At 40.6% G+C, this 16,120-nt stretch overlaps 1 protein-coding gene and 1 long non-coding RNA gene across 2 annotated transcripts; one reads left to right on the plus strand and one right to left on the minus strand.

The window, feature by feature from the left end:
* Positions 1 to 1,341: 1,341 nt before the first annotated feature.
* Positions 1,342 to 2,613, minus strand: LOC103390591 (uncharacterized). The gene is made up of 3 exons (XR_522700.3): positions 2,446 to 2,613; positions 1,704 to 1,798; positions 1,342 to 1,435 (listed from the first exon to the last, which is right to left on the minus strand). It is a non-coding gene; the product is annotated as an uncharacterized LOC103390591 (long non-coding RNA).
* A 755-nt stretch (positions 2,614 to 3,368) lies between these two features.
* On the plus strand, positions 3,369 to 15,821 carry rab11fip5b (RAB11 family interacting protein 5b (class I)). The gene is made up of 6 exons (XM_008326516.3): positions 3,369 to 4,119; positions 6,259 to 6,809; positions 7,396 to 7,993; positions 9,225 to 11,660; positions 12,816 to 12,954; positions 14,254 to 15,821. The coding sequence occupies exons 1-6, from the start codon at positions 3,740 to 3,742 to the stop codon at positions 14,512 to 14,514; spliced, it is 4,365 nt and encodes a 1,454-aa protein (XP_008324738.1). The 5' UTR covers positions 3,369 to 3,739; the 3' UTR covers positions 14,515 to 15,821.
* Positions 15,822 to 16,120: the final 299 nt, after the last annotated feature.

The following is a 16,120-nucleotide window of genomic DNA, read 5'->3' on the forward strand; positions in this document are numbered from 1 at the left end:
CATTCGCTGTGCAGTGAGTGTTTACACGGATGAGAACGCTGCACCGCAGCACTAAACACACGCTAGCAGGTTAACTTGACCCCAAAAAATGTTTATCGAGAAAGAAAAAAAACGCACTAGTGACCATAAAATGGCCAACATAACATAAAACTGGTCCTTATGTAGTTTAAACTTTCCCCTCGTGACATCCATACACGCTCGACAACGACCAAATGTTTGTTTGAAAAACAAGAGTTCCATTATAATTTAAAAGCACTTGCCTAAAGCATGCTGCCAAGTGAATATTTTGTGTTTTAAAGGCCAAAAAGTATTTTATATGAATATTTCAAGAATCACCCAAAACATGCCTTACTATAGCCTTACCATCGTGAACATATCCATAAAAATAAAAAGTCCCAGAAATGCCTTAAAATGCAAGATTAGGTCCTAAAGCATGCTGCCAAGTGGATATTTTGTGTTTTAAAGGCCAAAAAGTATTTTATATGAATATTTAAAAAAAATCACCCAAAACATGCCTTACTATAGCCTTACCATCGTGAACATATCCATAAAAATAAAAAGTCCCAGAAATGCCTTAAAATGCAAGATTAGGTCCTAAAGCATGCTGCCAAGTGGATATTTTGTGTTTTAAAGGCCAAAAAGTATTTTATATGAATATTTAAAAAAAATCACCCAAAACATGCCTTACTATAGCCTTACCATCGTGAAAATATCCATACAAATAAAAAGCCCAAGAAATGCCTTAAAATGCAAGATTATGTCCTAAAACATGCTGCCAAGTGAATATTTTGTGTTTTAAAGTCCAAAAAGTATTTTATATGAATATTTCAAAAATCACCCAAAACATGCCTTACTATAGCCTTACCATCGTGAAAATATCCATAAAGATAAAAAGTCCCAGAAATGCACTAAAATGCAAGATTAGGTCCTAAAGCATGCTGCCAAGTGAATATTTTGTGTTTTAAAGGCCAAAAAGTATTTTATATGAATATTTCAAAAATCACCCAAAACATGCCTTACTATAGCCTTACCATCGTGAACATATCCATAAAAATAAAAAGTCCCAGAAATGCCTTAAAATGCAAGATTAGGTCCTAAAGCATGCTGCCAAGTGAATATTTTGTGTTTAAAAGTCCAAAAAGTATTTTATATGAATATTTAAAAAAAATCACCCAAAACATGCCTTACTATAGCCTTACCATCGTGAACATATCCATAAAAATAAAAAGTCCCAGAAATGCCTTAAAATGCAAGATTATGTCCTAAAACATGCTGCCAAGTGAATATTTTGTGTTTAAAAGTCCAAAAAATATTTTATATGAATATTTCAAAAATCACCCAAAACATGCCTTATTATGAGCTGAATAACACTTTCCAGTAAAATACTTACTCAACAAGTGATCTGCTTCAAATAAAGTTGCTTCTCCATTGCACTCTGTTAAGACAATGACAATAGCATACAAAATGCAATCATAAGTTGTCTGTGTAGGTTCTCAGTCATTTAATCCAAAAGTAATTACATTAAGGGCAATTGGACGAAGTCGTTTTTTTTTGGTTTTTTTAAAGACATTTCTCATCCAGGAGGCTTCTTTAGTTCTGCTGAACTAAAGAAGCCTCTTGAGGACAGGTAAAACCTACCTTGTCCAGTTGCCCTCGATGTAACTATTTCTGGAACAATCAAAAGCTGTGTTGGTCTCATTTACCTCTTGCAGTCAGGGTGGAACGCCACACAGTTGATGGGACCAGAATGACCTTTGACTCCTGCCAAACTCCTCCTTGTACACAGCTTGGAAGAACCCTGCAGGTTAGAAGACGTCATTGTGTCACATGTTAACATGGTTCTCCTTAAAAGCAGCTACAACGTAGTCACTACTTGTCTGTGGAAAACATGTCGTTTTAATCGATTCTGATGGCAGGCATTAAAGAAGGGACACGGAGCAAAAATTAAACACCAAAATATAAAGCATGTGACAGAAATTAACCAAAATACATTTAAACACTTACACTAATCAGTCTGCTGGAATCGCCTATATAGCTGTTTATTTCATGTTTACACTGTGCATATATTTCATATCACTTGTTCACCTAACATCCATATAATTATACTAGTTCTGCTTATGTATACACATCTCACAGGTATGTGGTATACTTTACTATACATACACATCAAACCAATTTAATTTAGAATAACAATAGTATACACATTTACTTGGTACAACAACTGTCAGATAATTAATCGCAATATTACAATTATTATGCTTTTATTGGTTTCACAACACTGTGCTGTAGCATGATAACATAACCTTTAAGGTCTGTCAAACGCCAATGTCTTATTTACCACCGCAACGAGAGACGCATATGCTTGCGTAAACTGCACTAACGGCCTCGGCTGAACGACTACCATTTCAAACAAAATACAACCAATAATTGTTTTCAAAAACCCACCTTTTAAATCAATCACATGTAGCCACTGTGTACAGTTTGATGTACGTCAACGCCCACCGGAAGCTCAAACGGCTAACAGTGTTAGCATAACACACCGCAACCGGAAATAAGGACGTACAACGTAGTCCTTATTTCCTTGTATACAAACGTTCCAATATCATTGCGCCCCCTACAGTTGACCTTGAGTGCCAACATACCGCTCATTGTGGGACCAACTCACTGCCATCTGAGACCGTTATCAGTAAGCTCCTCCCCACTGAAGCGAATGACTGTAGGTGCCTTTCTCCGACAGCAGATAGTACTGGTTCTCCCCAGTGACGTGCGGTGGCCATCCTGATAAAAGAAAAAAAGCACATAAAATAAATATTAATATTGCGCGATACAACTGATAAAAAAGAAAAAAAGCACATTAAATAAATATTAATATTGCGCGATACAATGCTGATGGATATGAAGCATTATCAGGTGCATGCTGTTGGATGAATAGTGAAATAAGATGCTTTTTTGGTTCTTACAGTTAAATCTTATCTCTTATAATCTTAAAATAGTTTATATATTGCAGTTAAAGGTGGTTATCTCCACAATGATGTGAAATCGTATTTTTTTTTACAATTTAAATATTTTATATATTGCAGTTAAAGGTGGTTATTTGTTCAGGTTTAGACATTTGACTGGTTTTAGTGAAGAAGAGCTGTGTTTTCTGACTGAGTGGAGTCCAGTGAAGTGTGCTGTTGTCAGTGTGTCTGGGGGTTTCTCTTTTACCTCTGCAGCATCTCTGTTCGCTGCTGCTGCTGCTGCTGCTGCTGCTGCTGCTGCTGCTGCTGCTGCTGCTGCTGCTGCTGCTGCTGCTGCTGCTGCTGCTGCTGCTGCTGCTGCTGCTGCTGCTGCTGCTGCTGCTGCTGAGGGCGGGCCGTGCAAGGGCGGGCCGTGCACCAACAGCAGATTTGGGACAGGACAGTGAAAGTGACATGTCTCCAGGCAGCCAGATATCGGGATCATAATAACGGGAATCCGCTAACGTGGTTTGCACTGATTAAATTTGGGAATGTCACGTAGCGAAGATCCAAGTTGAGCACAGAGGCGTCACCAGAACAGAAGTGACCTCGCGTAAACTCTCTGAGGCTCGGCGCACTTCGGACAGAATCCGCAGAAGAGGCTTTTCTGCGCAGAACCGACTCTGTGGCGTGATTCGGGGGAATGATCCCTCCCAAACCGACCGACAGCCGGAGAGAGAGACGCTGCAGAGCGGCCGCTGTTTAGAGAAGGGGTCTCCCGTCACATCCCTGCTGCAACAATGATGTCGCTGATAGATCTGGATGATGATCAACGGTGGGTGCCGACGCACGTTAATGTCACCGTGCTACGCGCCAAAGGACTGCGCACCAAGGGCAAACACGGCAGCCGCTACCTCTACACCATCATCCAGATGGGGAAGGAGAAGTACACCACCGGCCTGGTGGAGAAGGCGGAGATGCCCGCCTGGAATGAGGAATGCTGTTTCGAGCTGCTCCCCGGGATCCTGGAGGAGGGCAGCCGCAGCTGCTTCCCCCCGGGGAGCGGAGATCTGGTCTTCACCGTGATGCACCGGGTTCTCATTGGTCTGGACGTGTTTCTGGGTCAGACCATCATCCCTCTGGATAAGATCTTCCAAGAGGGGATGTGTCCGAGAGACGAGTAGGTTGTGTTTGACTTATTATTGAATGCAAATCAGTTTTACTCTAAACTCTGGAACAGGACCTTAACGGCTAAAGTTCCCTGCCGGTGCATGTAATACCTACATTTTTACAGTTGATTTCATTAAGTATTAAAAGCAAAAGTGCAGAAGCCGGTTTTAATTATCAACAACATTAAAGTGAAGAATACTCGGCCATTTTTATACAGAAATAAAATACCCAGATGGTCAGTCAAACCATAGCAGCAGTCGCCACCCAGATCACACTGCACCGTACCAACCCCCCAAACCTTCCTGCGGGTGGTGAGTCCACTGGAAAGTACCAACTGCCCTAACCGGGATTCGAACTTGCCCAGGAGGTGAACCCTGGGGTTGCACACCAATGACAGAGACATTGCCTCTGGGCCAAAGCGCCACAAGAGAGAACAATCTTCTGGGTAATATGTAAATAGTGAAAGGCTGCAGAGAGGGGAGGGCTGAGTGTTTTGCTTTATTATCAATTTACCCTAGACTACAACTACCATCCACCCACAATGCACTGCACTTTACGAAGACTACCCTTTTTCAACAGTGAAAACAGGATTTCATCATTTTATTTTCCAACGGTTTCTCTTGACCGTAGCTGCTGTTCCTGGAAACTGTTCTCTCTGTAACCTGAGGTATCCGTGTCGGTCCTTTCTCAGACCTTCTGAGACGTTATCAGGCTCCTCTCTCTAACCACATTTGCTCTCTCAGCTCAGATATAAATAGATCAGTTTGTTCCACCTGTACAAGGTCTGATTAAAAAAAACTGCTCTTGGAGAACATGTTGATGATGCAAGGTCAGAGCCGAATCACCGCAACAGAATCTGCTGCGTGTACATCGGTGTACTGTATGACCTCAGACTATGGAATTTGTTAGAGATGGACCAACTTTCTGTGTGTGATCATCTCCAGTTTAATTTGCCATGTTATTCTTTTTATGTTTTTTTAAAAAGTTATTTCCCTATATGTTTTCACTTCCTTTCGATGCAGCATTGCTAAACATAAATACATTATTACTACTAAAAAATCAGAGAATTTAGAATTTTGCAGACCGTACTTAACATCTCTAATGACAAAAAATTCAAATGAAGTACAAACTAAATAATCCTTTTCTCTCCAGATTGTTCTCAGCTGACTGTCCCTTTTGCAGAATAATGACTCTTTTTTTTTTTTTTAGCTCTGAACCTCACACTGCATTTCTGTGCATGATTCTGTAGTGACTGTCGTTTTAACACAGTTCACTTCCAGACTGGACCTCCTCTAAAATGCACATGTTATTTACTTAACTGTTTTAAATAAGAACAGAACTACATGTCAGTCATTTGTTTTTACTATGTTTTTTTAAAAAAAATCATATATAATCTTACTTCAAATATAGTATTTGAAGGCCACAACTGAGCCCCAGGCGATATGCCAGTAACATGTGAAGGTACATGTGAAAGTACTGTACAAAACATCTGGATTTCATTACTCGCTCCTCTGCTTTTGGTCTGGATTTTTGCTGCGAGTTTTGGCTCGATAACACTCTCTGGTCCACTGTGAAAACACACAGAAAGCATGACTCCTCGCAGTGTTCACAGTTTTGGCCCAGCTCGTGCTGGACAAAGGTGTGTGGGTGGACTGAAGGGAATTTGGAGTAAATTCTTTTGCCTGCAACAATTCGTTTTTATGTTCTAAGATTTTTCTTTACTGACTAAACCCCTCAGTGTTATTTCAGGATAATGTAACAGAATATGTGGAATGTTGGGAAGCAGACAGATGAGACGCTAACTTTACTACAAACATTTTTGGCTATAAAGATCTGACCCATATGGTACTTAGTACCAGGAACTTCAACCCAAACAAAAGATTAATATGGTTCTACATGGAATTGACCAGTAACTAAAAGACAGAGGAACTTTTTCACCAATCTATTCTGAGAATCAAGGAGTGTTTCTACATGGAATTGACCAGGAACTAAAAGACAGTTAGAGGAACCGTTTTACCAATCTATTCTGAGAATCAAGGAGTGGTACACAGACCTTAGATTCTTCTAACGCAAAAGGAATTTCCAAGAATTCCCCCTTTTTTTTAAGTCTTATGGTGTCAGTGATTATGTTGCTCTTCTTTTCCCCCAGATGGTTCAAACTCAACTCCAAAGCAGGGAGGAAGGAAAAGGAACGTGGTGAACTCCAGGTGACTGTCCAGTTCACCCGCAACAACATGACGGCCAGCATGTTCGATCTAACCATCAAGGACAAACCGCGATCCGCCTTTGGAAAACTTAAAGACCGTGTCACGGGGAAAAAGAAGGGGGATGTGGAGTCCTCCTCTGCCATCGTTCCAGGTCGTTACGCTGCGCTGTCAGGATCTCTGGGACAGTCATTCGAGGAGAATAGTTTTAGTGGAGAAGTAGGAGGCGGAGGGGTGAAGGACTCAGGTGATGTCGAGATTTCAGAGGAGAAAAGAAGCAAGATGAAGGATTTCTTCAAAGGGAAGCTGAGGAAGTCTTCAGACACTAGGTCCTGTTCATCTCTGGCTTCAGACAGCAGCATGTCTTCCATGGCCAGTGATAACCCTGGACCTCCACCCAGTCTGGACCTGATGTCAGACCCTCCCAGCTCCCCCATCTACACGAGCAAAGTCAGAGTGGACACTCACTTAGGAGAAACAGATTTAGCAAAAAAAGGTAAAGATTTAAATTATTCATGTCTTTATGGGCACACAATACCACACAGACCTGTACAGTACTTTGTTCTGCATCTTGGTCCTTGTCCTTTTACTGACAGTGGTAGCTTAGTTACTGGTTGCTTATTGGGCAGTGGTGGCTTGGTGGTCAAGGATGCAGACTTGGGTTTTAGGTTCGAGTCAAAAAACTGCCAAGTTACCACTGAGGTGCAAATGCAGAGGTCGCTTTTCGTAGTGTGTAGTGGTGTGCTGTCAAAATGATACCGTGTGTAGTGGTGTGCTGTCAAAATGATTTACTTTCTCTGTTCTCAGCTCATGATAATAGGTCCATCTTGTTCTTCAACAAGTTTTGGTTTATGATTTAGTTTTCTAGTCTATAATTTTTAGGTGCTTATTAAAAAATGAGTTCAGTACTGTCTGAAGTTCCTGCACTGATATCTGGCCTTGTAGTAATGAAAAATATGGAAACCCTTTCCTTTTCTCTACGGGGACCAGAATCCTCAAAGCTGATTTATCATAGATTATGGTGTGGTTTCTACTGTGCAGAATCCTCCTTACATATTTTTTTCTGTCCTTGTGTCCAACAGTGCTCACCAGCCAGCACACAACCAAAGTTCTCACACACAAGCGCGCCTTGAGCGATGAAGCTAGCAAGATCACCACAGCCTTCCCTCGAACAAACTTAGCAGTGGAGTCTCTGAAGGGTCAGTCCATGACCCAGTCCAAGTCTTCGCTGTGCATCAATGGAAGCCATGTCTATGAGTCAGAGCCATCTACTCCAAAGAACTCAGCAGCTCTTCACTCTAAGCTGGTCCTTTTAGAGAAATGCTCTCCGCTGTCCCGGTCCCTGCAGAACCTGACCAAGAAGAGTGAGGACAAAGTCTCCTTCTCAGAGGGACGCCGCTGGTCTTTCGACAAGGTGCGAAAAGAAGAGAAGGAGGAAGAAAAAGAAATTCCTCCAAGTCAGCATGCTAAGTCAGAGAGCGGATCCACCCAGGCTGGGTCTTCATCCGCCTCGTCTTCTGGAGGTTCACCTGAAAAAGGGAAGAAGCTACGGAAGTCATTATTCTCAGGAGGCAGAAGTGAGTCTCTGCCGGTGAAATCAGACCTGAATCAGGCTGCTTCAGGCTCCGAGGGGAGGCTGAGAGGATGGTTTGGCTCTGGAGATTCTCAGAACAAACCTAGGTGAGTCATCGTTTCAGTGTGCTAAACTAAATTACAGAGCGTTCCAGCATAGTTAACAAACTGGGTCAATGTGCATCAAAAAGGAGAGAATCTAGTCCAGGAAGCATAAATACTAAAAGTCAAGATAGTTACTAAGAAGTGACCCATATTATAGGATAAATATGCAACGAGGGGTTCGGTAGGTAAAAGCCAGAACAAGAAAAAATAGTCAAAAGATGTGTTTGTCCTACATGTTACAACAAAAGCATGTAGTTAGAGAAAATATATTCATATTGTTTAAACTATTTGACCAGAAATAGCAAAATTCTAGGAAAAAAAGGATAACGTTTGCTAAACATTGGCAATAAATACCTCAATTTACATTAAGAAAATATGTCAATCCATAGAAGCCAGCAGACATTTTAAAAAAAAGTAAGGCTGTAAGAAGTGAATTTGCTAAGTATTAGCTTCCAGGTATTTATAACACATGTAGAAATACAAAAAGCAAAAAAAAAAAAAAGGGAAGAAAAGGTGACATTTAACCACGGGCAGATAAGAAATTGCCAAGAATAGAAAACATTTCCATCACAAAATTAAAACTGAGAATAAAAGACTAAAGCTAATACAGCTAATAGTTAATTTTTCAGTTTTCAGAAAGTAGTCGTGACAGTCACCTTAATATAATGGTAAAATAGCTGTGAGTTGTGTTGTTCATTTTTGCAAAGTATGTGTGGTTCATCTTATCTGTTGTAGTGCAAACTATTCCCAGCCTAGGTTGTACTCCAATAGAAGACAAGGTATCAAAATCAGACAAAAGAACAATTCCTGGACTCTTAGAATGAGTCAAGAGTTCTTATTATAAGGTTCCAGGAATTGTTCTTTCACCCAGTGCCAGTGAAAGTGTTTCTACCTTCCCTGCTTCATGCTGTATCATCATCCATGTGTATTTCAATTTTCATTTTTGTTGTTTCATAGAAGATGCACAGTCACTGTGGGTTAGAAAAAACTGCTCCTTACCAAAGGATGAAATTCCATGCGCTCATACCAAACATAGATGATCATTTATGCCTACACCGCTTTATTTTTTATTACTTTGTTGCTTGATTATTTTGCATATGTGCTTTTATATTTTCATTTAAGTCTCATTTGTTATTACTCCTTATGGTTTCATGTGATTTTGAGTTTTGTCTCTGCTAATTCGTTGGGAACCTGGAACATCATGAACTAAGAAGAACCCTATTTTCCTTCACAGGCTGGAAGTTTCTCCTAAGGTAGAAAGCAGCTCAGACATGCTCCCTCCCCTTTCTCCTCACTCCCCTATTCCCCTCTCCCCTCACTGCACCTCCCCATCTCATCAGGTCTCACCTGATGACCACACATCCTGTGACTCTCCTTCTTCAACTCCTGTCTCCCCGTCCAACCCTTTTCTCCCTCAAATGCAACGCAATCCTTTCTTTGAAGAGCTGGTAGGTGAAGACCTTCACAGGTCACCTCCTCTCTCTGCCTCACCCTCTGCTGGTTCCTCACCCTTTCATTATATCAGTCTGTCCTCAACACCCAGCCCTGCCTGTGATGGTAACTCTTCCATAAGGCGTGAACGCCCCAGACCAGTAGCAAGACAGACATCTCTTCCTGCGTTATTACCCAGAGTCACTATACCCCATTCCCCAAACCATCTATTCCAACGCTCCATGTCAGGAGATATGGATGATGGTTTTAAGGCTCTAGCTTCCAGCAGGATCAATTCCCCAAAAGGTGCTCCTTCCCAGAAACATCTAGTAGCAAGTCCTACACTGTTCTATAGATCTAGAAATCCAATAAATCCTACTCAGGATCTGCAGCCTCCACCTTTACCCCCCAGACGGTTGTTAAGAACACAAATGAATGAGATTTACTCTGACGGATGGCTACACAGAGGTCAGGAGCTGGCCGTCCACAAAGAAGCCTATCTGCTTTCCCAGACTGGTGTAGCGTCACGTCATCATGGACGAAGCACTGCCTCTCCAGACTCGCAAACAAACAGTGAGACATCCGACTCTAGCAGCGTTCCCTCAAAACGGCACACAAACACAACATCCACAGCTTTCATCTGTGAAGAAAAGCCAAAAAAGTTCAAATACGAACCTTTGGAAGACGTAACTAACTGCTGGGGAGGGATGCTGTTTGAACAGGACCTGTACGGACGAATGTATCAAGTAAACTGTGGACAACCCAAGTTTAGTGGTCACCATTTGTCATTAACCTCTGAAAACAATTCTACAAATAATGCCATAAAAGAGAACACTTCAGTGCTTCCTGAGAGCAAAATCTCTGTTAAAGAACTTTTGAACATGTCAAATTCAAACTTTACAAATCCTGACTTCAAGGATCTGGATAGAAGTTGTAGTCCAGTTGAAGAAGCAGTGCAGGATAACCCGACCGAAGACATGTGTGCCAACAATAACGTGTCTTTCTCATTGACTTTGGAAGATTTGAACATGAATGTGGACAACATGGACTTTGGTTTTATCGATTCCGATGGTTCCTCTCAATCAGAGGTGGCCGATACTCTCAAAAGTATCAAGAGTTTAGGGGAGTTTTCCCCTGAAACTGGAGAAGATTCTCCAACAGCTGATTACCAGAAAGAGATTATACCTGAGGACATGGACATGGATGACATGAAGATATCTGAGGACCCCTCAAAAAGCATCAACATTCTGGAGGAGACTTTCAAGAACACGTGCAGGGCTGAGGATACCTTAAAGAAGGACGACACACCTTGGGACACCTTAGAGAACACAAACATGGACTCTGTGACGGATGCTAAAAACCCTGTGACAAACGAAATTACTGTTTCACCCAGTAAACTGTGCAAGGTATCTCCAGTTTGCCAAGGGAGTTGCCGGGATTGTCCACCTTGTAATAACTCCACAAAAACTGGCTGTAAAACTGGGATATTGTCACCCTCAAAACTGAAGTCTGACTTGAGTATTCTTGAAACTAAACTCAGACAAGTTGGAACAATGAGTGATAATGAGTTCCGAGAGACACAAAAGGGTATTGACGATAATGGTAACCTGCGGGCTGAGCTGAAGCAGACCCAGATGTTTTCTGGGGTAGTTAGTGCACGTTTAAGACCTAGAGGGGTGGCCAGTCCAAAGCCACACAGCAGAAGTGGAGATAATGTGCTGGAGAAGGATCTGTCCCCTTTCAGGAACATTCCAGAAGCCAGTGAATCACTAGTAGTACAAAGAGTTACTCAGTCGTTCAGACTCTTAGGCTTGCAAGAAGATACCAACACACCCCTTCAAAAAAACGTAAAAAACAATGTACCTCGTCTTACAAAGTTCTGTTTAACGGGGAAACCGCCCGAGGTTAGTTTTTTAGACCTTCATGCCAAAGTAGCACCAAACTTGAGAAGTCCTTCTCTGTCCATGATTGGAGGATCTTTGCAAGAACATCCACTATGCACACCCTCCATTCCTTCTGCTTTCCTCCAGACTATAGCCAGCCCTAGCCCAGCCTCTTGTCCCTCCATAAACCTCACAAGCATAGGCCCCAGTACTGAAGGCAGCAGTACTCTGGTTGTGGCCCCCTACATCTCCTCCACCTTCACCTCCACCTCTGACCGGCCCCTAATCGATGTACACCCCTCACTTTTGCCTGAGGAGACACAGTCAGCTAACAACCTGCCCCGTCAGGAGAGCAGGTGAGAAATCCACAAACCAGGTTCTTAAAAGATTTGATAACAGGACATGTTTCATCAATCTCTCAGATGTTTTTTTTCTTTACTTCACGTGTGGTTTTTGTGTTGAACTGTTGCTTGGTTTTCTTTATGGCTGACTTGTTTTTGTGTGAAATGCTTTCACTTGTCTTTGTGTTCTGCTGTTCCATCCAAAGCCTGTCTGTTTGGATGAGGAGTGTTTTGCTCTACTTTTCATTTCTGTTGAGGTTTTTCCCATCCCATCTTTCAGTTTCTTTTGGCTGCTGTCATTTATATAGTGGTAGTTTACTTTTGTTTTGAATTTACCACCTACAAAATAAACTACGACAAAGAGATATGAATTAATAAATGCTAAATTCATTTTCATCATGTATAAATATCCACATCCTCCATCAAAATATTACATTTTTGTAAAAAAAATCAAGCATCAGGGGATGACTTCTGCACCATCTTACCTCATCTACAGACTAAAATCAGGTTTCTTGCAAATTGTCTTTTGGTTTTGGCAAAAGAATCAGATAAAGCCAGATCAGACCCTCTTCCAAAGCTTCAATTTCCTTATGATGTTTCTATATTAGGTGGTTAAAACATTGATGCAGGCTCTAATTTAATTCTAACAAAAATATACTAATTATATTTTAATAAAAATGTAATGTTTATTTTAGAGGATTATTAAAACTTATAAAACATTACAGGGCCAAACACCTATCTACTCTCATGAGGTTTAGAACTAAGGGACTAAAGGTCGGCATTATATATAAATAAAAATATATTTATATTGTTTTTATACTTTATACTAAAATGTTTACACACACACTTTTTCCTGCAGCTTAGCTTCTATATTTTTTGCTGTTGGCCATTGACTAAGGTAACCCTACCCACATATATTTTCACATATTCACATTTACAATTAGCTGATTTAAAGGGACATTCAACCATTGTTTGATGTATTGTTTGAAATGTATTATTTGCAGTTCAATAACATGAGAAAATAATAAATTGTCCATTTTCGTGTTGAATAAATAAATGGGAAAAGTATGTGTAAACATTTTCAGCACGGCTAACTAATCCGTTACAGAGAATACACTACTATAATAAGAATTGACGCTGAAATGTCAGCTCTGACCTTTGTATTTCCAGACCTCATCCAGTGAAACCTTTGACCTCCAGCCAATCAGAGAAGAAGGAGGGGCGTTCTGTCCTGGAGAAACTCAAATCTACCATTCACCCGGGACGCAGCAGTGCTCACCAGGTGGCAGCTGAAGCCGAGAGGAGTCAGGTACATGTGGGAGAAAAAAGAAAAATATCAACTGGCATCTGTGTTTACTTTCATATACAGTACAGCTTTGTTTTACTTTTTGATACAAACATCAATCTACTGTGAATCAGCAGCAGAAAACCCCCCCACAGATGAACATGTTCAACTGCTTCCTATCAGCTCCCTGTTAGACTGGACGTATTACTTTCAGCACCAGGGGGAGAAATGCTGATCTCATTACTGTTCAGACAGTGACTTTACTGCATATTCTGAACCCAATAAGAATGATGTCCAGCCATGACTGCTGAAAAACACTTCTCATTCGTATCATTTTGCAAATGATTTAATTATTTAGTTTCAACTGTTCAGAGTAAACACAACAGTTAGCGTGTTGTTGTTAGAAAAGCAGCCTCAGGGCTACAGGGCTACACCGTGTCAGCTGCTGCAGCACCAGAAGTCACACTGTTGTTGGTCTGGTATTCTGGGATCATTTAATCTGCCTCTACATCATCAGCCGCGCCACTCAAAGGTCGGTCTTAGAAATTCTACACTGACTTGTGATAAATTCTGGCATTTGTTGTGCTGCGAAGAGTGAACTAGCTGTCGCCAACGCTTCCTTTAAAGTAAACTTAGCAAACATCTCCACAACTGCTCCTGCTCACTTTTGTTTGTAGGCAGGTTTGTAGGGTCTCTGTTGGTCTGTCTATGTTTTACTGTACTGAAAATTAAGAATAGAAGAATGTGGCCCACATTCAGTGCAAAAGTTAGATAGTAGATAGTGACCTACATTCTATTTAATGTAGGGCACTGGCTTTATTTTGGAGTAGACAGAGTTGTCTCAAAGGCCTAATGTGGGCCAGATTCTTCGGAAGGGTTTAATAAGGGCCATATGATGGAAGAGAACAATAGAAGTATGTTTATTGGGTCCTCAAATGAAATGTCTTAGAGCAATGGTGTCAAGCATACGACCCGTGGGCCAAAATCGGTTCATTGGGGGGTTTAATTCGGGCCTCTTGGTGAATTTTGAAAGTAAAAAAATGTCCAAACACTTCATGTCAGTGATGTTTTTTCTGATGACATTTCATTAAATATGAATATTGTCTAATATACTTGTACTTCTTTGCATGAAAACAAAGGGGAAAACATGGACTTGTTGTTATTTAAAAGTAGTTATGTTATGATTGTACTGGTCCGGCCCACTTGGCATCTAATCAGGCTGTATGTGGCCCTGAACCAAAATGAGTTTGACAACAATCTGGACTATCATGTGGTGATTCTTTGTTAAACTAAACTGCCTTCTCCATCTTTTCTCGTTTTTAGGAGTCCATTGTAGACAACACGGCTCAGTATCAGCACCTGACCAACATGGAGCTGATCTCCCTGCTGCTACAGCAGGAGATGGACATGCAAAAGCAGCAGGCAGCCTCCGAACAACAGGGGGCGCAGCTGGAGAAATGTGAGGCCGAGCTAAAAAAAGTCAAAGCCCAGGTGCGAGACTTGGAAGACTACATTGATAACCTCTTACTGCGCATCATGGAGCAGACGCCAACCCTGCTGCAAGTGCGGAACAGACATAAGTGACAAGTGTGTTGGGAGAAGTTTTGCACAAAAAAAAAATTATTGTCGAGAAATTGTTTCCTCAAAAGAGGCTGTAAAACACAGGGTTAAGTTTCCAGACACTTTTTAAGAGTTCTACAGACGACTAAGTACAGTAGTCTACAATTTATACCACAACGCAGAAATGTACAGGCCCAGTAGAAGACCGCACGGTTTTATTCACTTGGCCCACAAGCAAAAATGAAATGAATTTATTTAGTGGCCCATATTGATCTGATTTAAATTCAGACACTAGATATGGGCCACTAAAAAAAAGTGTTTCATATGTATGTGGGTCAAATGACTAGTTTTACTGTGTGTGACCAGGTTTTTTTTTTCAACTGCTAATAACTGCCCTGTTGGTGTAGAAATCTATCCTACATGCATGCTGGCTATACAGTTTCGATTTGTCACACACCACAAAAAAACCAAAACAACATAAATGAACATACTTATTTCACACGTGCTTCCAAGAACAACGTAACGTAAAAGTCTACTTCAACCTCATTTGCGACGAATATGACACAAGTTGACGTTATATTTTAGGTGCTCGTGACAACTAATGCTAAAACGTCGACGTGACCTTATTACACATTTAAATGATTTACTGTAGGACAATGCTTTATAGTCATACATCATAACATACTGCTCTGCAATGAGGAAAAATGCTGCTACAAAAACAACAGGATAAAGGCACAGATGCTTCCCCTTACTTGATTGTTATTTTGTGACTTTTTTTGTCATATGAAGAGAATGCTCTAATATATTTTAAAAAAAAATTCTGTAATTGTTTTGGTTAAAAGGCTGCTTTTCTCTAGAATAATCCATTTCAGTTAAAAAAAGAGAAAGAAAATAAATATTATTTCTATTAGAGACTCTTGATAAGATATCGGTCATGATAATATAATACTCTCTCAGTACCATTGTAGCAATCGCAAGGCTTTCGATGACCGCAGAACTGTATCGTCCTGAGAAAATAAAGTGCACATGTATCAGTCACGTTTGGCTTATTTTGCAATTACCTTAAAGCAATGTTTACTTATTACCGCTAGATGGTGCTGTTGACCTCATCTACGCTGCCATTTGGACAGTGGTTCAACTGCGTTAAATTATCTATAGATACACACATTACAAACTGTATCGGTAGTATTACGGGTTTCAACGAACACGTATTCAAAATTCTCACAAATTGTTTTAATTCCCTCATGAAATATATGTTTAACTTGTGTGTTAGGTGTCTCCAGCACACCCAATACGATTGCTTTGACAATCGATAAACTAAAGCACTTAAAATATTTATCGCTAAGCTATTAGATAAACTAAGTAAAAAAACAAACAAACAAACACCCAAACTTTGCAAAAGCTAAACAAAAAAACAAACAAACAAACAGATAAACCCAAACTAGAAAGATTGGACAGTTGATACTTGTAGGTGACCTCGAAATGGCTAATAACATTTTAAATATAGCGGTCAGGTAATGTAATACCTAATAAAAACTAAAACAGAAACGGGAGCTAAGAGTTAAAGCTTACACTTGAATTCTCCGTTGAACCTAAATTATCCCTTTAATGTCGTAAATCATAGGCCCCT

The sequence above is a fragment of the Cynoglossus semilaevis genome, chromosome 15 (assembly GCF_000523025.1).
Source record: "Cynoglossus semilaevis isolate Cse_v1.0 chromosome 15, Cse_v1.0, whole genome shotgun sequence".
In the NCBI taxonomy this organism is placed as follows: Eukaryota; Metazoa; Chordata; class Actinopteri; order Pleuronectiformes; family Cynoglossidae; genus Cynoglossus; species Cynoglossus semilaevis.